We start from the raw sequence: 26,862 nt of genomic DNA on the forward strand, positions 1-26,862 counted from the left end.
GACCTGGCACAGCCACATAAATAAATATTGAAAATAAATAAATAAAGCCTACAGTTAAAGAACACCGTGTTACAACAAATTAGGTGCAGAGGCAAACGGGAAGGGTTATAGCAACTATATCCAAAGGTGACAGTAAAAAATAAGGGTACAAAACGCTCAGGATTAATAGTGATAATATTTAGACAGCGTTTTAAATCTATAGAAAAGACTCACAGACATCCTCATGTAACCTCACAGCAGCTCACCAGGGTACAGATGTTGTTGTAGTCCCTGTTTTGCAGGAACTAGGGGCTCAGGGGCATTCAGAGACTTGATCTCTAGGTCACACGGGGAAAAAGGGGGAGATGAAGCCTCAACCTCGAGTTTCTGGGCTCCAAGTGTGCTTTCCCCACCGTGCATGGTCATAGGAGTCTCTATGTCAAAGCCAGATTTTGCTACAAAAGCCTGTTGAGTGTCCTCAGGGATTTTTTTTTTTTTTTAATCACATCCAGTGTATTCTCAGGGAACATAACACCAGTCTTCCTTACTAAGTAGACAATATCCATGCTTGAAACAGATCAGATAACCCAAAATAAGGTAAAATTTACCAGATTCCTACCAGAAGCAACAGTGAAAATAATCTACCTTCTGATTTTTGTAAATCTACCTTTTATTGTAGAGATTAAAAAATGCATATATTAATGAAATTTTAAAACCTGAAAAGTATATATTTTTATATGTGGGCAAAGAAACTTAAGCTACTTAAATCATGCAATATATCCTACCCTGCAAGAGCTGGAAAGATGGATATAAATATTGTTATTTTAATTTCAGATAGGTCAGGTCAAAACAATTCTCTAAGAGTCTAGAGCAAAGAAGAAAAAGAAATAGCTTACATCATATCTCTCATTGAACGTATGACCTTAAAGTGAAGTTGCTCAGTCGTGTCCGACTCTTTGCGACCCCATGGACTGTGGCCTTCCAGGCTCCTCTGTTCATGGGATTTTCCAGGCAAGAGTACTGGAGTGGATTGCCATTTCCTTCTCCAGGGGATCTTCCCAACCCAGGGATTGAACCCGGGTCTCCCACATTGTAGACAGACACTTTACCGTCTGAGCCACGACCCTAAAGTGAATTTTAAACCCCTTTCCTGCTAAATTTAATGGTGAAAAACTCTTAAAAGCTAATAGTGTTCGCATTTTCTTTTGGCTTTCTTGCAAACTATTGTCAACAATTATACTTTTTTTTTTTTTTTTACTACATTTTCTAATCAGCACATTGTATCTAGAGGGGAACCAGGTATTTTTCACACAGTAGACATACCTCATTAAAAGAACCGTAATACTCTTTTCCACCTTTTTTTAGAACAGTATTTCTAATAGAATTTTTTAAGGTACTTTTGGAATTCTCAAGGTTTTGTAATGTGTAGCTGAATCAAAATTTTAGAGCTGGGGAACAACAGAGACAGTTGAGTCAAGTGCGGTCATTTTGCGATGAATGTGGAGTCGGGGAGGAGAAGGGGCTCCACCACCACCACCCCGCCCATTAGGTGCAGTGCCGTCTCCAGAACCTCAGCCCGACTGCTCCAGGGCTCTAGAATCCTCTTCTCCTTCGATGTTTTTTTTTTTTTTTTTTTTTTTTGTGGCTGTACTGGATCTTCGTTGCAGTGTGTGGGCTATCCAGTTGTGGAGCTCGGTTTACCCCTCGGCATGTGGGATCTTAATTCACCAAGCAGGGATCAAACCTGCACCCCCTTCATTGGAAGGTGGATTCTTAACCACAAGCCCAGCTGGGAGGTCCCTCCTGCTACATTTCTAGTAGGCCACTGACCCTTGTTGGATGTTGTTGCTGTACCTGGCCATTTTGATCTGAAAAAGATGTCCATGAATTATCTCCTTTGCCCCCTTCATCTTATCACCCTCAAATTAAATCCTTATGAAGAGACTCGGTAGACTCAGCCCGACATCTGTGACAGCACCGTCTCTCTCGACCAGTTATCAGTTGTCTTGGACCACATCTATCGGGGACTCGGTGGACAGTATTCCCAGGCTGGGGAAAACAGGGCTCAGGTTTGGGGCAGGCAGAGAAATTCCGCTGTTGGAGGAGCTACCGTTGGACTATTTGTTGTGTTTTTGTGTGTTTCTCTCAAGGATACTGAGCTGACCAGGCCCTCTCTCTCTCTCTCTCTTTTTTTTTTTTTGGTCATCAAAACAAGTAGCTCCTCTCAGACACCTTAATACATAATTAGGTGTGTCTGTTTACACTTGGGAGACAGCGGGCTTCATGTCCTAAAGAAATACAAGGAGTCTGGGAGCAGCCACAAACAGATGTTGACATTATCCATTTGTGGCGAGTTTATTACTATAGCACCAGGAGTAAACATTGAGGATGAAACCCCTCTGCAGGGGTGGGTGTGTGTGTGTTGAGAGGGTAATGTTATCGAGCAGAGTAGAAAGTGAAAGGAAGTCCTTTTTTTTTTTCTTTTTCTTTTTTTTTTCGATCTGCTCTAGTATTTGTTTATCTCCTACAACAAGGAAAATTTCACTATTTGGCTTTGGCTGTTTGAAGGCTTTTGCCAAATGCTTGACAATCTGTAAGTTTTGATTTGTGTCAAAAAACCCACTTTGAGAACAAGGTTCTATGTAACTAAGATGTGTTTGTTTTTGTTTAAATCACTCAGAAGAGAAATCATCTCTTGTCTATTGTGAAAAGAGAGTTTTCAATCAAAGGAAAATTCTCCATATTCTAAAATATACAAACGGCTCTTTGAAATGGATGCCAAATCAAACTCTGAAAGGGACATTTCTCTTGCAGAAGTTTTGAGTTAATTCCGTGTGCAGGGCTTGAGTGGGAAAGCTCAGACTGTCGGGGGAACCAGTTACGGCAACACTATGTGTGGAGTAGGAAGTTACATAAGGAGCATTGTATCAAGACAGCAGGAAGACTCTTGTACATGGTTTTAGGCTAAATCCTAGCAACAAAGTTCTTTTCAAAGTGAGTCAGATTTTCAGTTAAATAAAAGGTAGTACTTTGGTTCCTGATATTGGTTCCTCCAATGTGGAAAGGCATGTTGGTCATCACTTTTTAAAAAAATTTCAACCCAAACGATCCCTGTTGTTAAAGAAACACCATCTTTCCGCCTGTCAGGACTTCTCTTAGGATAAAAAGTGGTAGATGCTAATGAGACAAGTCTACTGGAGAAAAGGGACACAAATTAGGAAACCTGACAATTTCACTCTGGCTCTGCCACTAATTGGTTGCATCCACGAGTCACTGATTTTTTCCCTTGGCTAAGTTTCCTTATCCATTGGTACCTGTCAGTTGGGCTTAAACCAGATGTATGTAAAAACAGTGACAACCTGAAAAGCATTGTATACATTTGAGGTGTGCTTTTTAAATACAGTTATTACTTTTGAGACAGGAGAGTTGGCTTGGGGCTGAAAAAGAATAGCTCTTAGGATAAGGGAGCAAATCCAGGGGACAGGTTAGAACGAGAGATGCACCCCAAAAGTGGTGGGCAAAGCAGAGTTGTGAATCTAGAACTGACCTGAACCCTTTAGGTGCAGGTAAACCATAGGTGTAGTAGGTCAGGAAAAGCAGGTGGCTGAAGACGGACCGGCAGAAATCAGAAGGCACAGGCAAACTACAGTTAGAGATGAGGACTTGGGACAAACCCGGCATCACCATCTCTTTTTCCTTACACACAATGCATTTAAAAACTTTCCAAATGTCACTCTGAGAGGAGCTGCAGTGCCTTTACAGATACTTGCAGATAGGCAGGACGGAGTTGTCATTCTCAAGGAATTTACAGGCTGGTAGAGTGGTGAGGCGGAGAAGGCAATGGCACCCCACTCCAGTACTCTTGCCTGGAAAATCCCATGGACGGAAGAGCCTGGAAGGCTGCAGTCCATGGGGTTGCGAAGAGTCGGACACGACTGAGCGACTTCACTTTCACTTTTCACTTTCATGCATTGGAGAAGGAAATGGCAACCCACTCCAGTGTTCTTGCCTGGAGAATCCCAGGGACGGGAGAGCCTGGTGGGCTGCCATCTATGGGGTCCCACAGAGTCGGACACAACTGAAGTGACTTAGCAGCAGCAGCAGCAGCAGCAGAGTGGTGAGGTGACTGTAGGCCCTCTGCACGTGCATGCCTGCCTGGAAGAGACAGATGGAGAACGGGGCGGGGGGGTGGGGTGGGCGGTGTGCCGAGGAGGGAGGGGTCACTCTGGGCTAAAGCAAGGACACGAGCAGATGACTCTTGGACGCTGCGGGGATTGTGAGGTAGATTTTGCAGGCTGCTTAGAATCTCAAGGAATTGAGATAGAGTGAGCGTGGGTACACTGAGGGCTGATCACCTCATCTGTGATTGAGGGAAGATAGAAGAGGGTGGACAGGACAGAACCCAGACAGGGGTCCAGTTTGACTGGATAGTAGAGTTCCCGAAGGACAGTGAGACGAGCCTGGAAAGGCAAGTTGGGACAGGACTGTTACTCCGGCAAGTGTTTGCTGTGTGCCTAATGGAGAAATCTAGACATGTACACAAACCGGAGGAAAAAGCGTGACATGAAGTCACAGAACTCGTAGGCAGTCACCAACAAGGAAAGCCTGAGGAGCCAGAAAGTCGGAGGAGGCAAGGCTTCAGGAGCCCAGATGAGCCATCTGGGCAGCAGATACAGCACACACACGAGTGGCTCCTGATCCTAGGGCAACCTTCTGGTCACAACCAGGAAGCCTCTTACAGGGTCTCCGTGGACACAGACCCATCCCAGGGCCTGGGCAGAGGGGCAGGCCAGCGGATGCAAGTGAGTGGAGCAGGAGCAGGGCCATGGGTAAGGCTGGGTCCCGGCAGGACCTCTAGCCAGCCTGGGCAGTGGCCAGCCCTTGCCATCACCAGAGGTGACAAGTGAGGTGACCCAAGAGGGGTGTCCGAAGCCTGTGGTTTTGATCTCAGGTTAACGTGGGTCGTGTGAGGCCTGGGAGAGCCGGTGGAGCTGACTTAGAAACTGAACCAGGGCATTTTGGTCTTCTGGTTCGCGTTCCAGGTCTTGGGGCATCGGGTGGTTTGAGTCACAGGTATTAGGGTTCAAGATGGCTTCGGGGCTGTTGGACCGCACCAGGGCGCTTAGCCTTTTGAACGGAATTTTATTTGAAGAAAAACTGTGCCCCAAGCTTGTCAACATTTTAAAGGATGCTCCCTCCAAGGTGGCTGCTGCCTGGAGACTTCCTGGATCAGCACTCGAGTCAGTCACAGGGAGAGTCAGGCTGCGCTGAGGCCGGATTTAGACGGGCAGATCTATTCTGACTTTCAGAAGGGGAGAATCGAGCCGGATCTGAAAACACAGTCTGTGCATTTAGGGGATGGTGGAATGTGGTCGCTATGGTGATTATTTGCTCTCCTAGCCTCCTTTTCCCACTGCAAGAGGCATGTTTATTTTTACAGAAGAGTTTGGTTGGGTCTGGCGCTGGGTGTGTGGAGTTTAATCGGGAGCTTGCAGGATTCTGATTCTCAACTCACGTTTTTCCTAGCTTGGACCCTAGTTTTTACGTATTCCTTCTTCTCTAGCTCTTCTAATTCAAATAATACCGTATGAAGGGATACCCTCATGAGATGGAGATGTTTACCATTTGCTGTGTACTTTTGCCAGTTCTCACTTACAAGAGTCTTATCCAGGGAGAGAACCTGAGGAATAGAAAGTGTGACCTGCTTACAATCACTCAGAACATCAGCGGTAAAGACCATGTGGGAATTCAGAGTCTGAGTGAAGCCCTCAAGATAGGGATGAGGAACCAGTCTCCCAGTTCCATATCCCATCTCTGCCTCCACCCCCAGGACTGGTAGTTGATCAGAACTCTTTTCATCATTGCCCTACAGGTAGGCATGACCGCCAATATGTTAGAACTCTCATAAAAATGACACTGAATCTCTGCATACTGCTATATTTAAAACGAATAACCAACAAGGTCCTACTGTGTAGCACAGGGAAGTCTGCTCAATGTTATGTGTCAGCCTAGATGTGAGGGGAATTTGGGGGAGAATGGATACATGTATATGTATGGCCAAGTCCCTTTGCTGTCCAGTGGAAACTATCACAGCATTGTTAATTGACTCTGGTCCAACACAAAATAAAAAAATTTTTAAAAAATGACACTGAATTTCTGAACAGTGGAAGGGACTGTGGCAGCGGAGCCCCCCAGGTCTGGGGCCAGGTTCTGGGCCACCATTTACTGGTCTGTAACCTTGAAGAAATCATTGAGCTTCAGTCTGTCATCCATAACGTGGGGTCAGTGACACCATCTCCCTTCCAGGGCTGGGTTGAGGATTTAATGCTCCAATGTGAATAGATGTCTTTCATGGATGCTCTGCAGGTGGGATCCTCAAATCTCTTCCCCATTAGTAAAATCTGTGACACCACGAGATGCTGGGACTACAGAAACACCTGGAAGATCCCTATGGTTGGAGCAAAGACTGGGCTATTAAGCACCAGTCCATGCTGGTCCCCAGCCCATCCTCACGGCATTCCTAAACAACATACCGTGCTTGAAAGATTCTCCCATTGAAGCACCTCAAGGGGCAGAGGGAACTCTGGAGCTCCTCCTGCACACTCTGTTCCCCCATCTGCTGACATAACCCCAAACCACCCGGCTCCTGCCTGGAGAGCATTTTCATGTCATGTGAATTTTCCTCCATGATATGCCTACTTTGGTTTTAATATAAAAATAACATCTTAATTTACTAATATCAGTAATATGTCCTTAAAAAAAAGAAAGAAAAAAACTCCCCCATGTATTCCCTTCTTTATTTCATGCCCTCCTATCAGCTAGGCTTGGGTGTCTAATATATAACATCTCAGCCAGTTCATAAATTTTTTGCATTTAATATAGTCCTGAGTTACCACTAGCACAGGCCACGGGAAAATACCATCCTGTCCCTTCTAAATTCAGGCTTTTTGGAAAGATTAACTTAGGAACAATTTATCATTTAGTTGCAATTTTTAAAATAATCTTAATTGGCCACATATGTTATCAAATAAGAGCGGGTCTTCCTAGCCTCTGCCTCTGTCCACATGTCCCCCACCCAACACGTGCGCATGCGCACTCCACGTTGCCAGGATGTCAGAAAATTAATTATATCACCCTAGGCAGATACCGTCACAGGAAAGCCGCCCCCTGATCGAAGATAAGATTACTGATACCGAAGCTGTTATTTTTAGGAGGGAAAGGCTATTGCTTTCCAACCTCCGTCCCTCTTTTTCCTAGTCCCTCCTCTCTTAATTGTGGCTCTATGTTTTGGTAGCCATAAGTCATTAGCGGTTTTTAATTTCTCTGAAACTGAAATAAGGTCTGAAAGGGTGGATTTGTCCCTTTTTTCCTCCTTTTTTCCTCTTCTTTTTTTTCTGGCTAATCGGAGGAACGCAACCACATCTGAAGCCACTTGGCTCATTATGAATTTCATGGAAACTGATTCTCTGAAAGTGTTTCCATATGTGTGTTCCCAATATATCCCATCCTCTCTAAATGGGAGCACAGACGTGTGCATGGGCTGGAAATGGCTTCAGGATGTGACAGAGCAATCATATGACCGCCGCGGCACCGTGGGTGGCCCCTTCTGAAAGACACGGTGTCCTGGGTGCTGGCCTCCTTCCTGCTGCGGATCTGGTTTCAAAGACTATCCACCCTTCCTAGCCTTTAAAAAGTTCTTCATCAAGGCCTAGCGAGAAGAGCCCTCTCGTGTTCTTTTTTTTTTAACTCCGTTTCTCTCCCCCCACCACCCCATCCTTTGGTTTCTTCCTCCTCTTAGCCTCCCGCCCTGTGCACGCAGGATCACACACACACTGCACATCTAACCACCTCCCTCCTCCCCCTCACCAAGAGGAAATGTATTATTCCAACAATATCCTCAAAATTTGGGTGGGTTAAAGGGATGGTTGAAGTTTTTGAAAATTGCCAGGTTGTACTTTTTTTTTCTCCCCCCTGTTCTCTCTTTCCTTCAACGTAGCATACTTTCTTAGCCTTGGGATCAGCTGGTCTCAGAATTTGTGAGCGTGCAGTGGAAAAGTACAATTCATTACAACACGGAAAATAAATATTTATACTGGATAGTCGAGGCACTTTCCTCTCTTTTGCACAACTATGGAGCTTGCTGGTCTGACCTTTTATTATCTTCAAAAAATCGATTTCAGATTCTCATTTTTCTGCTTTCTTTCCCATCAGCCTGACCCATCACATTTCTTCCACGTGGGGTATAGTTTTCTGACTGATTTAATGAAATTAAAAGTAAAATTAATTGAGTGATCAATACTTGATCATTTTAGTGTGAAGGAATAAATTCAGGGAAAGAAAGAAAGTTGATGTAAAATCTCTTAAAGCCTCAGTGTGGAAAATGCAAAGTAATCTTCTGGGTAGAGATGAAAATTGATTTTTAGATAATGTTTATACAGCCTTTCTGCTTCTGTCATGTTATCTGCTTGGGACTATGCTAGTAGTTCATTCATTTAGCAGATTTTTCGGAAGTACCCAACTTTTCCCAGCACCATACTGTGGAAATAGGGAGGATCTCAAAGGAGGATACATGATTCTTCTTCATTTGCTATCCCATTAGTTGGAAAATGAAAATACTTCTCTAAATACTAAGTACTTCTAATACTCTAACACTAAATATTCTAAGTACTTCTTTAAAATACCTTAGTTGGAAAATGAAAATACTTCTCTAAAACCAGTGACAATACTTTTACCACAGACTGGTAAAATTTACATATGTACATATCCTGGATGTATAGGGTAAAGAAAAGATAATAAGGATTTGTATACCTGAAAGTCCTTGTGTGGTGGTGAGTTTTGAAGGCCCTGCTTACCGTACCCGGGTCTGGCAGACAGCAGGGAGGTAGCTGTAAGTTTGAGCATGCACAGAGCCGCAGTGAGGTGAGGGTCCTGAGTGAATGGCCTACCACAAACAGGAAGGTTCATCCTGAGCAGCGAGAGAGGTGACCTTGGAAGGGTAGAACAGGAAGCTCTGACGATGCCAGTAGTTTTCCCATTATCTTTTTTTGCAGAGCTGTTCGGTCACACCTGGTAAAGGGTAGCCGTGACCTGTGCTGGGTCAGGGTGATACCCTCTGGTTTTTCAAGGCCTTGCATCAGCATGGCCTGAAAAGGTGGAAGATTTTCCCGTTCTGTGTGTGTTTTCAGAGAACTCAGATCTAAGGAAACTCATGGCTGAGGCTCTGCGTTTTCCTGCTGGCATGCACTGTCAGGGCAGCCAAGGGGGAGATGTTCACGCGGGCCTGGGACAGAACTGCATTTGCATCTCAGGGTCATGAAGATCCACCTGTCTCCAGGCTGCCACTTCTTCATCTATAAAGGCCATCCTCAGTTCTGGGTGACGCTGACATACTGGCTCTATCTACTGTCCAGAAATTCAAACAGGATGTGAGCTTTACTACTACCTACTCCAAATAAATGACACAACCTTAGTGGCAGCAGTTACCCTGGGGTCCTGGGGACAGGAGTGTGCCCATCCACTGTGCATTTGTAGCCTGGCCCTCTCTCCTTTCTGTCTTCTCCGTCTGACTCCCCAGTGCAGACTTAACATAGATATGGGCTCTCAGGATACTGGACACAGCACGGTGGCATCTGTTCACTAGTGGCAACTACCATTGGTCAGCCTCTGTCTGAAACGTGAAGTCAAGTGATGTAGTGATGTTTGGTGAGAGCTTTGAACACCCTTTAAAGAGAGTTTTATGAGATTTCATAAGTTAGGAATTGTATTTGAGTTACATTTAGGTCTGATGCCACCATTACTGAATGCTTATTATAATATCTATTTTCTTAATGCATCAAAAAATATACCAGCTGTTGTGCAGAGTTCTTGAATCCCTAGCCCATTTGCCTTGTTCATTGATTTATTCATCCATTCATATGCTTACATTAAAAAAATTTAAGCTCTTACCCTATAGACTGTTCTGAGGGATATGAGAGGAAAATAAATCATAATCCTTACCATCCAAAGTTTACTTTGTAGTTGGAGAGCACAGGCTAAGAAACAGCTAATAATTCAGTAAAGCAGTGGCTGAGGGCCCAAAAGAGTGATATGGAAAATAAATGCTATTAGAACAGGAGTGAAATAGGAAATTATATAATAGAGCAGTTGGGAAGGCGGCAGCCAAAATGTAGAAGGGGAAGAAGCTGTTTAGAGGAGAGAGGCGCTGCTTCTTATTCCAATAGAGAGGATGCTGCAAGGGGGTTCATGAAAAGTGTTATTGTTTAGTTGCTAAATCATGTCCAACTCTTTGTGACCCCATGAACTGTAGCCTACCAGGCTCCTCAGTCCCTGGGATTTCCCAGGTAAGAATACTGAAGTGGGTTGCCATTTCCTTCTCCAGGGAATCTTCCCAACCCAGGGATTAAACCCACGTGTCTCCTTCATTGGCAGGTGGATTCTTTACCACTAAGCCATCAGGGAAGCCCTTAATAAAAAGTACCTGGATCTTATTTGAGATTTGGTGAAGTGATAACTCCTACCATTTAAAATGTTTTCATGAAGCTTTGAAGTTAATACCTTATTGCTGAGAAGTCTGATGGCTTTTCATACTGTATATTTTTGCCCTTGCATTAAAAAAGGACAGAGAAGTCTGCATTTGCCAACCTGTGTTCCACCTGGACTCAAGGTCCCTGGTCCTTTTCTGTGTCCCGACCTGCCCTCCACAGTTGGGATGTGTAAATTCCACTCCCTAGTGGAGATGGTCCCTGGGTGTGATGTTTCCTAGCTGACAGCCCTGAATGGCAAGTACCCCAGTCCAATATTCTTTTCAAGCTCTTATCTCCAGTCTTTTTAGCACTATCTTGGCCCATCTTCAACCAATCAAGCCATAATGGTTTGAGTGTCTATTGAATGAGAAAATGTATGTGAAGGTACTAGGGAAAGAAACATCAAGCATGGTTGTTATTAAACCCAAAAGGGGAAGATGAATGAGTATTAGATCACTGCTGCTGTAGCTTCCTCTAGTTAGGAGTCCAGCACAAGTCAAGATAACCAGCATTAGACAGCAGCATGTGGAAGGCGCTGAGTGGAGGTTTGCAGGCCACAGGAACCAGAGATCAGAGTTTCTCTTTTATTCTCCCTTATCTTGGTTTCACTCCTTCCCCACCGCACTTTCCACTTGCTCAGAAGACCCAAGAGACCTGGTTGGGTAAAAGCAGGCTATTTCCTTTTTCTCCATAGACTTTGAGGTGGGGGGGCAAGAAATTTTTACTTTTTAAAAAATGGTTTTCACAATGATTAGACTCTGCATTCACTGAAGAATAATCAGTGCTTCCTTTTCTTTCCTTTTAGCTGTGCTGGGTCTTCGTTGGGGTGCGTGGGCTTTCTCTGGTCTAGCATGAGAGATTAGTTGCCCCACAGCATGAGGGATCTTAGTTCCCTGACCAGTGGATTCTTAACCACTGCACCACCAGGGAATTCCCAAGGAATTTTTACTTTTAACTTCGATTTTATTTTTATTGGAGCTTTATGGGCATTTTATCAATATATTCTTCCCCAGGTATATTAGATTGTGAAAAACTTCTGCTGCCGCCACCGCTGCTGCTGCTATTTCAATGAGCAAGTTTCCTGCAGCTCTCTTTCTGATAAGGACAGAAATCTGCAGGTCTCTGACTTTGGCAGGGGGTGCAGAGGGTCATTCTGGAATGAAATGCATCTGTAGGGAATCAGCAGGTCCTAAGGGAATCAAGCCCTTGACCTTGGTCTCACTCAGGTTACGCCATGAATAACTAAATTAATTGCTCACTGCTTAGCAAATTAGGTCAGCAAGTGCTGAAAGAGTTTTTAAATAGTCTCCCAAGAACAGTAACTCTCTTTGGGGGCAACACGTGGGCACCAGAAGAACCTGCTTAAATATTTTTAAGCAAATTTATTTCAGCATATAGAACTTTTAAGGCAGATTATATATAATATATCTGCAATTGTGTCAACCTAATTCCTTAAGGGTGACTAAGATTAAAAAGAGGTTAGAAGTCTGAGAGGTCTTGTCTAACTGTGGTTCTGCCTCTCTTGTGCTGGGTGATTTTGTAGAGTAAATGGTTCCCCTTCTCTGTTTAGCTTCCCTATTTGTCAGTGGGTTAGATTAGGATTATCTAGACAGTAAAAGAGGGGTTTGGATTTTTGTCACCAGAATACCCCAAACCAGCACAGGAGGATAAATGGGTACCTTAGGGAACCTGGGGGCATAGTCTAAAGCCTCCCAAGTGCAAAATTTTGTTGAAATCAGTTTTCATTTGTCTAAAAATTCATCTAAGTTTTCATTTGTCTAAAAACTCATCTAAAGCTTTACAAATGGAAATTTTTGTCAAAATAATTTTTTCGTTTGCCTGAAAACTCACCCAAATGTTGCGTGCTAGTCCATATCATATTCATGTTTACTGTACAGCATCCGCTTGTCTCCAGACTGAGTAAAGCCAGCCTTTTGGGAAGATGTACCGTGTTTATCTTGGGCTTCAAGTAACTCCTGGCAGTACTGGCTTTATTTAATCTGTAGGTTGGGATCTGGTGTTTTAAACCGGCTCTGGGGAGCTCTCAGGCTACAAGGCAGATCACTGGGGCAGTTACTGAGCTTTGGCTTTATGTTTCTAAAATTAGATTGGGGTAAGAGTGCTTCTAGAACTCTCCAGGCATTTGTCCTTATCCTTGCAATAAGTAGATATGACATTTTCTTTAGTTGATATAATATCTAGGTCTGTAGATGGTTTGTAGTTGTATGTATTGTGGTTGGTGATGTGGGTATGAATAGTTTAGGACACAAAGATCAGAACAACCTGAGAAGATGTTCTAAAAGAAAAACTGAGTTCTTGTACAGAAAAAAGATTAGAAGTATAGAAAGAAATGTAGTTATAGCATTTGTTTCTGTAACAATTATTATAGAAAATAATTGAAAATTAGGAAGGAGTTTAAGTTCTTTTTAAGTTGAGGATTCTTTCAATCTCCCCACCACTGATTATTATATAAGAGATCTCACGTGAAACTGTGACAAGTTGTTAAAATTTCTTCCTACAGTGTGTTCTGTAGGAACACACTAAGCAAGTTCTAGAGAATCATCTTTTTTTAAGTTATAAAAATGGCCATATAATCCCTTTAAAGTCCACGTCAGCTCTCTCTGCTCAGAAGGAGTTAAATCCTCAAGACCTGACAGTCTTAAGTGACTGGAAGCCACTGGTGAAAATTCTATAAACCTAGCGGAAACTTGTCGCATGGTGTTCTATAAACCACAACCAGAGCTCATTAATTGAAAAATGAATGTCAATTTGCGTTAGCTGGCATCTCTAAACCCAAAAGATACAGTGATCCCGGCATGTGATGGATAATAAAAACATCAGCCAAACATATCAGGTAAAATCAAGAAGTTGGGGGTAGGGGGCGGAGAGATAAATTCAAAGCCACATTGGAGTTTACTGGCAGGGTCCCACATAAAGGGTTTTAATAGGGCTTCATAGGGCTTCTGCATTAAAATAAGGGGAACCACATGGAATTTTAATTATAAGGACAGGATATTTTAAGTATAAATACTCACGAGAAGCATTTTTTACATCGATGAGCCTATTTGTGTGAGCTCTGTGCTTCTGTGGAGCAAATGCTGCTGTTTTAAGTGTGACTTCTTTCCTTTTGAAATTGCTCACGTTATTCTGGTTTCTCTCACACGAGCTGAGTGTTGAACTTAATGCATACAGAAGTGGCCTGCCTACACCTATTAACTCTGCCGACTCAAGTTCACCTAGATGCCCCATGATGAAAATGGGCTGGCCGAGAACATCTGTGGTCTCCATGCCGGGCCTGTATCGTGTCAGGCGCTACAGAAGCCCGGGGCAGGGAGATGGCAGATCTCATCTGCACCACCGTGGGCAGTTCTGTCCGCGTCCCTCCTTGCACCTTTTCACACTTGAACTTGTCAGCATTTTGTACTTGGGAGGGGTTAGGGAGAGGCCAGCAGAGGATGGAAGAATTTATCAAAAGCAGAGAGCAACTGCCCAGACTGTGCGAGTTTTGGTTTGTCATCTTGAAAGTGTTTGCTTCCGGTATTAGAAGCTAGCTGCTCACCAGCTTTTCCCCCTCTGCTTATGGGGCCTGTGGATTCCGGGAAGGTTTACTGTGAGGGGTGGGAACTTCCCAGCCTCCCCCCCCTCCCCCAAGGCAGTAGCTTCTCCTGCTGTCTTGGGATTCACGGTGATAGAATGGTAGAACCAGAAGGGAACTTAGAGCTCATCCCCTCATTTTACAGATGATGACACTGCCACCTCTGACTTCTGCCTCTGGCCTTCCACTCTCAGTAAGAAGAGCCAGGCAGGTGAGACTTTTCACAATTGCTGGGTTGGGCTGGGTGGGGTTGTCTGACTGAGACTGCCCGATGAGTGAGAAACACTTTTATTAACGACATATTACTTTGAAGTAGACACTTCTAGTTATTAGTGCCCACTAAGGCACTTAACCTGAGCATTTTACAAAGAACACAAGGCAGTGTGCATTTTAAGAGAAATGAACAACTTTCGATCAGCACCTTGAAAGAAGAAGATTGAGATGCTTCCTTTAGGATCCCAGAACGGGGGCTAAATAAAAAGGAAGCTGAGGAAGTACCTGCTCACTAAGGCCTTCAGGAATTACCGAGGGAGACTTCACTGGCGGTCCAGTCGTTAACGTGGCCCACTTAGCCTTCTAGTGCAGGGAACAGAGGTTTGATCCCTGATGGGGGAACTAAGATCCCACATGCCACGCATGGTGTGGCCAAAAATTTAAAAAGAATACTGAGTGTTTTCCCTTATAGATAAAAGTGGTAGGAAAAGCAAATATATGAGAGCCAAAGGATTGGAAGAGTTCAGGTGTGAACAAAATCTTTAAGAACACTGGTGTAATCGAAGAGCTTGTCACAATTCTGTCAGTGTTAGAAATTCATAACCCAGTCTTTAAAGATCACAACTATAAGTTTTTGGCATTTCCGAAAACTAATTTCCACATGAAGTGGTTTCTAACTGTGGTTTCATAAGTTGAGTGCCAGAAATACCTATTAAGAAGGCATCTTGTTAGTTTTAGAAGTTAAAGGACCTCATGTTTTAGGGGAAAACTGTCTTTGCTTCAGGTTCCCAGTTCAAAGTGGCCAGCAGCTAACTCTGTAGGATGTGGTATATGGGCCCGGTGGGTGGATGGTGAGACGCCCTCCTGTTCTTTCTCCTTTTCTAGGGAGCTTTTCCCCAGAGCTGCTGTTGGCATGTGGCCTTAATCAGGTCTTGCTTCTCCCGTCAAGGCTTGAAGCGCAGTGATTGCTAGGTGCCACCCACTTTCAATCCTGCTAGCTTATGACCCTCAGCAGAATTTCTAAGGGTCAGACTCTCCTATATGACCCCAGATACATAAGCTAGTTCCAGAAAACATTGAAATCTAGTTTGATTTTCTTTTTCAAATCAGTTACTAAGATGAGGAAAAAATACATAAATTGGTTACCAAGATGAGGATTTTACATTATTTTACAAGTTCAAGTGATAGGCGTGTGTTAGGGTATCTTTTTTTTATATTCCTTCACTGATGAAAGGGCCCTACTAAGAGTATCAATACCAAAATGGATCATTTTGAAATTTCTTTATTATTGGGTGAGAAAAAGAAATGTGTCAGACTTAGTATGAAGGTCACTTCCAAATATCTGAGGTGCCACAAGAAACAGAAAGGGAAGAGAAAAAAAATCAATGAGGATTCAGTCTTAAAGTCTGGTGAGTGAAATCTGTCTCATGGAGTATGGGGTTTACATGTACAACCTAGCACATATATGGGTTTTTTAAAGCCCTTTGGGATTCTCTGGGGCGGTGGGGGGTGGGGTGTGTGTGAAGAACTTGAGGCTAAAAGACTGTAAAATGAAAAAAAAAAAAAAAAAACCCAAAAGACTGTGTAGTGACTGGTGCATTTGAAAGTCTGTTTGTGGCTTGCTGTTCCATTGGGGAAAAGCTAAAGTTTTCTTTTTTTTTTTTTCCTTGTAAAAAAAAATTCTTTCATGATTTTAACTGATATTTACAGATGTTTCCCCCCCATCTTCTGTTGTAATTTTTAGGTGCTTCAGAACTGGGCCCTTTTTCAGACCCCAGGCAGTTCCCAAGCATTTCATCCCTCACTGAGAGCCGCTTCTCCAACCCACGAATGCACTATCCAGCCACCTTTACTTACACCCCGCCAGTCACCTCAGGCATGTCCCTCGGTATGTCCGCCACCACCCACTACCACACCTACCTGCCACCACCCTACCCCGGCTCCTCCCAAAGCCAGAGCGGACCCTTCCAGACCAGCAGCACGCCATATCTCTACTATGGCACCTCGTCAGGATCCTATCAGTTCCCCATGGTGCCCGGGGGAGATCGGTCTCCTTCCAGAATGCTACCGCCGTGCACCACCACCTCGAATGGCAGCACGCTATTAAACCCAAACCTGCCCACCCAGAACGATGGCGTTGACGCCGACGGAAGCCACAGCAGTTCCCCCACCGTTTTGAATTCTAGTGGCAGAATGGATGAATCTGTTTGGAGACCCTATTGAAACTTCCTCAGCAGTGGCCCCAGCGGTCTCGGTGGGGAGCCACATCCCCAGTGTATCGACATATACATATATAGAGAGTGCATATATATGTATATCAACTCGCTATCTACAAAGTGCCTGTTTTTTTAGAAAACTTTCTTTTCTTCTTCTTTTTTTTTTTTTTGCATTCAGCCACTCTGTCACGATCTTGCAACCCTAAGAGGGTAAATCTTGTAAAGCAAAAGGCCCAAGAGAGAGACAGTCCTAACCAGGTTTCAGATAATTTTCTATTTAAACATGTACCTTTGCAAACAAACAAAGGGAAAAAAAAAAAAGGTATTTTTTGTTTGCTGTTGTCGTTTGGTCTCTTATCCTCGATCATCTGTTCAGATGCCAGTTCAGAGAGGTGGACTCCAAGTCCGGGAGGAAGAGCAAAGCCGCTTCCTCCCCGTGTTCTGAAACCACACGTCCTCACGGTTCACGGCGCCGCAACACGTGGACCAGTGCCTGGGCAGACCCGCTTACAAAGCCGGTCCAGGTGCCTGTGAAGGGAAAAGAGGCAGAAAGGAATGCTTCCACTCCCCTGCCATCCATTCAGAGTAACTGTTCCAAACTTTTGCTTTCATACTTTCTGCAAGTACTCATTTGAACTGTTTGGTTCAGTTGTTTTTATTATTATTATGTTTTTCCTACTTTAAGAAAGTGACTTCAAAAAAATACTGATCAGGATAGATTATTTTATTTTACTTTTTCATACTTCTTTTTTCCTTTTCCCATTGAACCAAAAGGAAATCCGATCCCGAAGCACCTGCCCCCTCCAACCCACTCCTTCTCCTGTTATGCAAAACTGAAAATGGCAATACCTTATTATAGCCATAATGGTAGAGATAGTGTTTGCGTTTGGCTGTGTGTTATTTGTCTTCTTTTTTTTTTTTTAAATTATGAATATGTGTAAAATCTGAGGTAACTTGCTAACGTGAATGGTCATATAACTTTAAAGATATATTTATAATTATTTAATGACATTTGGACCCTTGAAACATTTCTTAGTGTATTGATATGTTGACTTCGGTCTCTAAAAGTGCTCTTTATTAAATAACAAATTTCTTCAGTGGGCTAGAGCCATATCTGAAATATTGCTAAGCAATTTCAGTTCATCCAGGCACAATGTGATTTTTTAAAAAATACTTCCATCTCCAAATATTTTAGATGTAGCTTGTTTTTGCAATGTATGAAGGAATTGATATGTTTCATTCTTTTCAGATCTTTGATTGCCTCTAAAACAGCTTTGCCTTTTTTAAAAAATAGCAATAATTAGAGATTTAAAAAGCACCCTGAGTCCTTTATCACTTATGTTGCCCTTTATCAGCATAAAATGCTGGAGTGATGTGGTTTCCTAATTTCTTTGAAATAGTGATGACTCTCGTCATATTAAAAGACAAGCACAAGTGAATCCTTGAACTGCAGAATGGCGTTCTGTGGTTTCATACTTAAAGCAAAACTTAAAATTGCCAGGCTTCACGCTGAAGACGCAGTCAGCTTAAAGCCACACACGTAACTGAAGGATCAGTCACGATACGCAAGGTACAGGAGAACAGAACTGTGCCAGGGAGCCTTACCCAACCCGCCTTACCCAGACAGTAAGTCAGGGGAACCCAAATCTGCCTTAGCTTGGGCCCCACTGGCAGCTCTCCACAGAATTTGCATTTAAAGGAGCAGAATTAAGTCATTGTCTTCTGAGAGCAGGGTCATCTGAAGGAGCAGGCAAGTTCCAACAGGCAGCTGATCTGAGAACACACAGGCTGTGGGGACCCATACACAGCCTCTGATACTCATTGTATTTCTCACCATGGAGGGTGTCAGGAAGGCAAGGCTAGGTGGAATCTGGTGTCTACTACTGCGTGTGAACTTGAGCTGAAGCCCTCCTGTCGGATGTACTCTGAGCTCTCCTGGTCCTTAATCCAAGCCAGGACCGCGTCATGACACCACCAGGCAGATCCCCACCCGCCTCCCCCACAGGTCAGGGCTCTTTCGTTCAAAGTCTGTGCCCCTCTCCAGCCCCCCACCCTAGGCAGAACCTGTTAGAGATTTGCCTCCAGCCCCCAGAAGCCCCTTGCTCCCTGGTCATCCTCCAGCCCACTTCATAGACCCCCCAAGCGTCTCGGGACAGCTCAAGGGGCATTGGACCTGTGCTTCTCACCTGGGAATTCACCCTGACTCCCCGTAATAAAAATCAAGGGGAACACCAAACCAAACCAAGACACTTTGCCTTCTAAAGGTTGTATACCAAGTATGCCTAGATAAATAAGCCACTTTTCTATTCCTAAAGATGGAAGTAGTAATGGATACTATTTATTGTTTGTGTGTGGTGGCTTGAAGCACACCACCATCCATTTATTTTTAAGTGTAAAATATGTGTGTTTGTTTCAGCAGCACTTAAAAAAGCCAGTGTCTGGTTACACATTTCAATCTTAATTAATTGACATAAAAATGTTCTCTCCAGTGCCAGCTGTACCCTATTTAATAAAAAAGGTACTATATCTATACATTCTTTTTTAATGTTAAAAGGGCTTTTTTAAGTTTACAGTACACATACTAAGTGACTTGAGGGACGCTTTTGTGTTGAAATGTTAGTAATGGCTGCAGGCAGCAACCCAGAAACACTTTAAAAGTTTTTTTTTCTTGGGAAAAATTCAAGCAGTTCTTCCTTCTCTCTTCACTCTAACCATTTCAATGGGGCAATTTACATTTCTTAGATCAAATTTGGCCGTTTTTCAGCCTGGGGATTAAATTTTGCTTTAAAAAAAAAAAAAACAAGTCCTTAATTTGCACTGAATCATGTGCATGATTTGTGATTTCAAGATTAAAACAAAGCCTTACTGCTACTATGGAACCATGAACTAGCCAGCACTGTACCTTCTTCAGGTTAAAATGACATGGTTTACAACGTCACCAATACGGCCACTTTTTTAAAGACCAAAACAACATTAAAAAACCTGTTTTAACCTGTGTCAGAGTTCCAGATTAGGTTCCAAAGATTTTTAGATTTTTTGTGAAATGGCATCCAGTTTAGAACTCAAAGATTCAACAGATTAGCTGTGGTTCACTCTTCAGGCCGTCCTACCCCGACCAGGACCTTTTAAAAGTGAGCAGAGAACTGCACACCATTAGGCCCCATTCATTGTGGAATCAGAGGGGAGGAGATGGGTGTGCTGGCTCAGAGTTCCCTCCATTCCCAGGAAAGCGACTGACTCAGAGTCTAGGGGAATATGTGAAAACACAAAGCATTAGCAAAAACAATAATTATACCTATGACATTCGAAGGAACCATAATAAATAAATAAAAGATGACTTTTTCCAAACCTTGAATTTGTTGTTCTTAAAAAAGATAATGCCTTTGAAACGTATTTTCTATGTGAGAAGTTTTTAGATGTTTGTTTACTTCATGTTTACAAATAACTGTTTGCCTTTTCATGCAGTACTTTGAAATATTATCAGCCAAAACCATAACTTACAGTCATTTCTTAGGTATTCTGAATAAAATTCCATTTTTTTTGGATATGCTTTACCATTCTTAGATTTCTGTGGAACAAAAATATTTGTAGCATTTTGTGTAAATACAAGCTTTCAATTTTTATTTTTTTTCCAATCGCTGTTGCCCAAGACTTGCTTTCGTGCACATATTGTACAAATTCTGCTTTGTGCCACAGGTCATGATTGTGGATGAGTTTACTCATAACTTCAAAGGGACTATTTGTATTGTATGTTGCAACTGTAAATTGAATTATTTGGCATTTTTCTCATGATTGTAATATTAATTTGAAGTTTGAATTTAATTTTCAATAAAATGGCTTTTTTGGTTTTGTCATGTGTGTACACTGGGTTTTTTCTCATCCGCGGCTTCTTCTCTTGTCTGACGCCTGCTCCTGTCTACACCTGGGCACTTATTGGTCATAGGACTTGCCAGGGCTGGATGAGAGCAGAGATCCTATATTATTGGTGAGAGGAAAAACATCTTGGTAAGCGCTGGATTCTGCTTTGGACCTAGGTTCAACCCCTGGGTCTGGAAGATCCCCTGGAGAAGGGAATGGCTACCCACTCCAGTATTCTTGCCTGGAGAATCCCATGGATAGAGGAGCCTGGCAAGCTATAGTCCATAAAGTCACAGAGTCGGACACGACTGAGCGATTGACACAGAGATGGGTGGGTGAAGAATCTAGGAGTGTGCTCACTTCCTTATCAGACTGTTGTCTGAAGGAAGGAGTGCTCACCCCACTCTTGGGTAAAGCCCCTTATTCCAACCAGGGGAGCAGTCAGGGTGGAAAGACAGCAGCCTCGATGGTTCCATGATTCTCATCTCCAGGCACATATATAGGGCCAGCAGTGAACCCTTGACTGTAAGCACAAGAGCCACCACCCATAGAGGGGCGATCTATTTTCCTCTTCACATCTCTTTGGGGTTCCTAAAAAGAAAGTCAACCAAAGACGAGGATGAGTAAAAACGGACCTTGGCCTGGGGAGCTCTAGCTTCAGAAAAATTCTACTAGTTGTGAGACTTTTATTCTGGGCCGCTGTTTATTTTTGGTAAGTCCCTCCTCTGCAAGAAGGTCGAGGGCCTGGGTTAGCGTGGTTGCTTTCTTTCTGTCCTGTGCTGTCTATGCCTGGGCTTATCACACTTTTAGGGAGGGACAAGGAAACCTCCGTACCTATGAGCACGACCACTGGCTAGGGGCCCACGTCACACTACGAATTAGAGGCTGCCTTTCAGATCTGCTCATTCTTACCTCTTTGGCTCTGTTTTCTAAAAGAGCTTAGCAACCGCTCATTTCTAAGCCTAGGAGACATCCTAAAAGCACTTCGGGTGAACTTAGGCAGGGGAACTTGTTTGCGACTCTTTGAGGATGCATATTTATTTATCCTTGTAAGTTAAACATCTGTGTGACTTTAAAAGGCATTGCACGGGAGGTGGGCATGGTGGCTCTCTTAGCCATTCCAGCCTTGTCCAGTGGCAGCAGGGTTTAGGGTGCATCACTGTCCTCCTCGGGGGTCTCAGCTTCTTGGTTTATGGAAAGGTGATGGGCTAGACTTTGGTGCTATTGACATTTCAGGCTGGATAATTCTTTGGCGTGTGTGCGGGGAGCTGTTCTGTGCAATGAAGAATGTTTAGCAGCATCCCTGGCTTCTACCGGCCATACACTACGAGCAGCTACCCACTCCTGATGGTGAAAAATGTCTCCAGACGTTGTCAGATGTCCCCTGGGCGGGGCAGGGCCGGGGTGGGGCTCAAAATTGCCCCGATTGAGAACCATTGGGCCAAAGCCTCCAACTTCTTAGGCTTTCTGTACAGAACCAGTGTAAGAAGACATTGCTTATTCAAACAGGAGAATCAGGCAGGACACCTAGGGACTTCCCAGGGAGGCAGGCCCATCACCCTCTCTCACCACCTCACCTGATGGCACCCTGAGGTCTGCATGTGTCGGGAGGCGGCTGCTGGCTCTCCCTTCTGCACTGCTTCCCTCCTCCCCGCTTCATGGGCCACATAGCCCTTGATCAGCACAGCTGTGGGGCTTTGCTGGGACTGGCCGGCTTGGCTGCGTTCATCAGGGCTCTCTGTTTCTCACTGGAAACGACCGGCGGAAGAAGAAAGCAATTTCTCCAGTGTTTTTGACCCTTCGTGCCCCCTGCCCCCCAAATATTGAATCATCAGACATTTCTTAGAGAGTGGGTGTTTCCTGTTAACTCAATCCCAGCCGAGACCGGCCCCATAAACACCTCAGCTCTCTGTCGCAGAGTTTATTTGGCTGGGAAATGGGTATTGCCATGTAAACAGGAAGCCCCCTGAAGTTATTATCTGCAGATGCGGTTGAAGAGCCACATGTTTATATTTATGGGATTTGAGAACAGTCTGGAAAGGCCAGGAAGGAGGTAGAGGAAGCGCTCCTCGTTCTCTGGGAGGGCGGGGCCCGCAGATCCTCACGAGCTGATTTTTCAGCCCCTTTGGAAGCGGGTGGTTAATTGCAGTGACCCAGCCAAGAGCCAGGGTAGAAATGGAGGTACCGGCTGGTCTGATGTAAGCAAACAACCCTACCTAGATGATCAGGTTAATGGGGGCACAATCCAGTTTCAGTGTCTGTCGCAATCATTTAAAGCTAGTTTAGAGACGTGCCCTAGGAAACAAGGGTTTTGTTTTTTTTTTTTTTGGTTGTGGGGTGGTTTGTGATAAGATTGCTATTTTGTAGTCTCTGAGTTTTTCTGGGGGAAGTCAACTGACCACCTCTGTCTCAGTGAGCGCAGGCCAGCTGCCCTGTGAGACCCCAGGCAGACTCATGCATTAGCTCCTCAAGTCAGTTGAAAGGGCCTGGGAAGGATCCTTCATGGGAAGGTCTGCACCACCTGAGCTCTCCGGGTGTTGGTGCAGAGAATGTGGGGTGGCAGGGCAGCTGGCTTCTCCCTTGCCCTGGGTGACCTGGCCATTTCCATCCCTTCTCCACCACCTCTGCTCTTCCTTCCTGGGCTCTCTCCTCGGGCCTGGAGAAGATGCTGAAGGAAGGCCAGGTAGTAACCAATACGTGGATAGGTCCTTATTTAAATTATGAGCTCTGAGCAAAGACAAGGGCATTTCCTTGCTCCTTACCAGCCTTTTTCTGTAGCTCCCCCAGGGCTTCATAGCAGTAGCCATTCAATTGCTAGGCTTTGAAAATGAAATTTAAAAAAATAATAATTCATCAAAATTTAGCCTAGGATCCACTGCAGATGTAAAGGGTAATACACTAAGCGGGGTATGATGGGTACATGCACGCCTGAAGAGAGGGAGAGGGAGGGAGAAGGGGGAAGGGATGGGAAGAGGTACCAGAGCAACCTCTCAGGGAAAGATGAGGCTCAGTGCACACACAGATGCCCCTTGACACAACATTTATTTGCCTCAGATGTTCTTTCTCCTGCAAATTCTGCAAAAAAAAAAAAGCACACCTTCCTCCCACAAGCAATCATTCTTCTTCAAATAGGTTATTTAGAAGGGACCGGGGACACCGGCCACCTCCCTGAGATGTGAGGAGCACAGTGATGTGGACGACTAAGAAGGGCTATTATTCATTTTTGTAAAGCATTTTTATTCACAAGCGTTCCGTGATTCAACCGGCCCTGCTGTCCTGACAGACATGCTCAACCAGTTGGAAAGCAGAAAGATCAAGTTTCTAGAAACCCACTAAACGTTTACTAAAACTTACTTTAATTTTGTTTTTTTATGATCTTGTTGCGATGATGTCTGACCACTCAGTGGGGTTTTCTGAAAAACCTACTTTATGTCTTAGCATCACAAGGGTAGCTCACTTCGTGATTGCCACGCTTTGTTCCCGGTTCTGTGTCACTCCACAGCCAATAGGAAGGGAGAAATACCACCCCTGCCCCGCCCCCACTCCCCCCAGAGATACCATCCTTATGGAGAAACCAAGACCATCTAGCAGAATGCTAGGAAAAAATGGGGGCTGGGGAGGGCCAGGGACAAGCTAAAGAACTTCCACACAAGCCCCTCAAGAACAAGTTTTGTCTTCACCACACAGAAGAGGTCAGAACACAGAATTGCAGCCAGGTCTCGTGTGGCCCTGTTCTCCTACTGCCTTGCGGCATTTCTCTCTGAGAACCCAAAGTCCCAGGGTAAACCAGTGCAGGGAGGAAGATGGAGTAGGATCCATGGAGTCAGGAGATATAGGGTACAGTGGCAGAGCCGGAGCGGGGTTTTGAGAGATGAGGGTACCAGCAACTCCCAAAACACAATCAGACAATGCTTTGGTATAAAAAGTGCAAGTGTATTATTTAAAAATAGCAAAAGGCCAACACACAAAACCATGTGATGTGTGTAATCGTGAGGGCCTTGATACAATGGCTTTATGATTTAAAGCTCCTGGGGCATCCTTTCCTTCTTGAATTAGGTCATTTATTTATTTATTTTTTAATAACTGCTTCCATCTCTGACAGTGCAGCAACTCTGGCCAGTTTCACTTTCTGTTTCTCTGTGAGTTTCTCTCTATTCTTCTGCCCTAAAATGAGAGGAACCTTTTGTGGGACTTGTGACAGACCCCAGTAATGTCTTAGCCCAATTCTCTTTTTCCCTCACAGTCATTTAATATTGAAATCTTGAAAATCACAGTGACCTTTCTCCTTTTTAGCTGTGTGCCCGGAGAGTCTTTCTGGGTGTGGCTGTGAGGGTGTAGAAAATCCAACTCCTTATCAAGATCTTATTAGTGGTTTTACAGATGAGAAAGGCAGAGATTATTACTGACTGTAATTCTCTACCACAACTTCTGGGGCACACTGGGAACTCAAACTGTGGAGGAGAGACTTCTGGACTGACTTTCACTCTTCTCGAGCATCCAAGGGAGGGAAGGATCCAGGAGGGATGCAAGGAGGAACTTTAGCAAGGAGTTAAGTGGTTAATAGGAACTCAGTTTTGTTTTGTTTTTTTTATTGGCTAATAAAACCTCTCAGGGTTTTTCATATTATATGGTTCCTTCAGGCTTCTAGCCCAGTGCTTAAAATAAAAAGCAAAAGATGAAAACAACAACAAAAAAGCTGGAGTCTGAATACCCATGCAGCCCCAGTCTTGTTTACTTTTTCATTTCCGCAGTTGTAAAAAAAAAAAAAAAAAAAATTTTCCTCTGGTAGTTCAACTTTATCACACTGAAGGAGCCGGGCAGTATTCGAACAACTCCAGCGATTCTTGCCTCCCAGTGAAAGGAAAAATTACGCTCTGTCTCTCTGTTTCGGGCAAGAGGAGACCACAATGCGAATGACAGATGCATGGGGAAATTTCAAAATGAAAGCCTGGGATGGGGGTGGGGGGTGGGTTGGGGAGAGCAGATATTGAACCGAAACCAGCTCTGGAATCCTGAATGCAAATATCTCTGTCCATTTCTTGCCAGTGGTGCTGTTCTCCCAAAGGAGCAGGATGTTCTTGTTTTTAATAATAGCCAGACCAGATGCTAAATTCTCCCCGGCAACATGCTGGAGAAGTGAGAAGGCAAGCAGCTGATTCCTGTTAAGATGAACACCAGGCGAATAAGCCAGAAAGTATGAGAATGCTCTGGAGGTTTTCGCTTTGTAAACCCCCGTTTGGCAGAAAGATCACAGAATCTGAGTTGAAAACACAGAGTGTCCTCCTGCCCCGGTGCCTCCTCCACTCGTGCTGCCTGCTGGGGGCCTTGCTGCCTTCTGGCCATCCTGCCCTTTTCTGAGTTCTCCAGAGCACCGGCTCCCAGGTCCCCCGTGAGGGAAAAATCGGAAGCCCCGTGCCCTCCGGCTTTCACTGACTGTAAAAAATAAAAAACAACAACTCATCAACAGGAGGGATTTTTTTTTTTTTTTTACTTGCTCCTTGCCATAGAAAATAGTGAAATCCTGAACCTGAGCCAATGATTTTAAAATGGCATCTTTGTTCCATCTTTTTCGCTCTCTTCTTCTCCCTGTCAGAGTCCATCAAATCTCGCAGTTCTTATTTTGTTTTAGGGTCTGCCACACATGGAAGATGCTGCTTTCTTCTTTCCCAGGGAGCTGCCAGAGCCGCTGTGGGGCTCTGCAGGGCTGGGCTGACCACAGCAGACATTGACCCGGCTGCACACTGAGGTCTGCTCTCGCCACCCAGGAGTTCTTTCCCGGAGAGCAAGGGTGCCTGGTGCTCCCTGACTGCCTCTCCTTGGGGCTTTGTGCCCAAAGTCTGCAGGAGTGAGAGAAGGAATGGATGTTAGGAGCAGGTAGAGAGGTTCATACTGGTAATCAGGTCCCTAGAGTTCTCCTGGGGCTTCCCTGGTGGCTCAGTGGTAAAGAATCTGCCTGCCAATGCAGGAGATACAGGTTCAATCCCTGGGTCGGGAAGATCCCCTGGAGAAGAGAATGGCTACCCACTCCAGTGTCCTTGCCTGGAGAATTCCATGGACAGAGGAGCCTGGCAGACTACAGTCCATGGAGTAGTAAAGAGTCAGACATGACTGAGCCCCTAAACAACACCAATGAAGTCCTCCTTGCGGCTTTTCTTCTTTGTCCCCATCATCCTCCTAAGCCCTGGTACTTCCTTTTCCTGGTTGCTGCTCCCTTCCCCGCAATGCGGACAGGACAGCCTAGCTACTGTTTTCTCACTGTTTTCTTCCTCGTTAGCTGTCTTTGAAGTTTGTTAGGCCCAGACCTCACTAGCATGACCATTCCAGGGAGAAGGCAATGGAGACAGAAGATGGTTTACCTCTTTCCACTCTTGGGATGGCACTGAGGCCATTGTTTTAATTTCTTCTTGGGGAAAAGTCATATTTGGTACTATAACCTGATCAAATAAGAATACTTAAAACATTTAATTTTCATCACACA

At 44.3% G+C, this 26,862-nt stretch overlaps 1 protein-coding gene across 5 annotated transcripts in view; it reads left to right on the top strand.

Annotated features, from left to right (window-relative positions):
• The window catches only part of RUNX2 (RUNX family transcription factor 2), a 348,854-nt gene that overhangs the window by 210,060 nt on the left and 111,932 nt on the right, over positions 1 to 26,862 (top strand). For 2 of the 5 annotated variants that reach the window (XM_061398323.1, XM_061398327.1), the window contains 2 exons: positions 14,243 to 14,308; positions 16,055 to 20,378. The exons of 2 other annotated variants lie outside the window; for them this stretch is intronic. In XM_061398323.1, coding sequence (XP_061254307.1) covers positions 14,243 to 14,308; positions 16,055 to 16,533 — 545 coding nt within the window. In that variant the 3' untranslated portion in view covers positions 16,534 to 20,378. Of the gene's footprint in view, positions 1 to 14,242; positions 14,309 to 16,054; positions 20,379 to 26,862 lie in introns of those variants that run through there. One more of the 5 variants, XM_061398325.1, reaches the window with a different exon arrangement.

This window comes from Bos javanicus, chromosome 23 (genome assembly GCF_032452875.1).
Source record: "Bos javanicus breed banteng chromosome 23, ARS-OSU_banteng_1.0, whole genome shotgun sequence".
NCBI classification, from domain to species: Eukaryota; Metazoa; Chordata; class Mammalia; order Artiodactyla; family Bovidae; genus Bos; species Bos javanicus.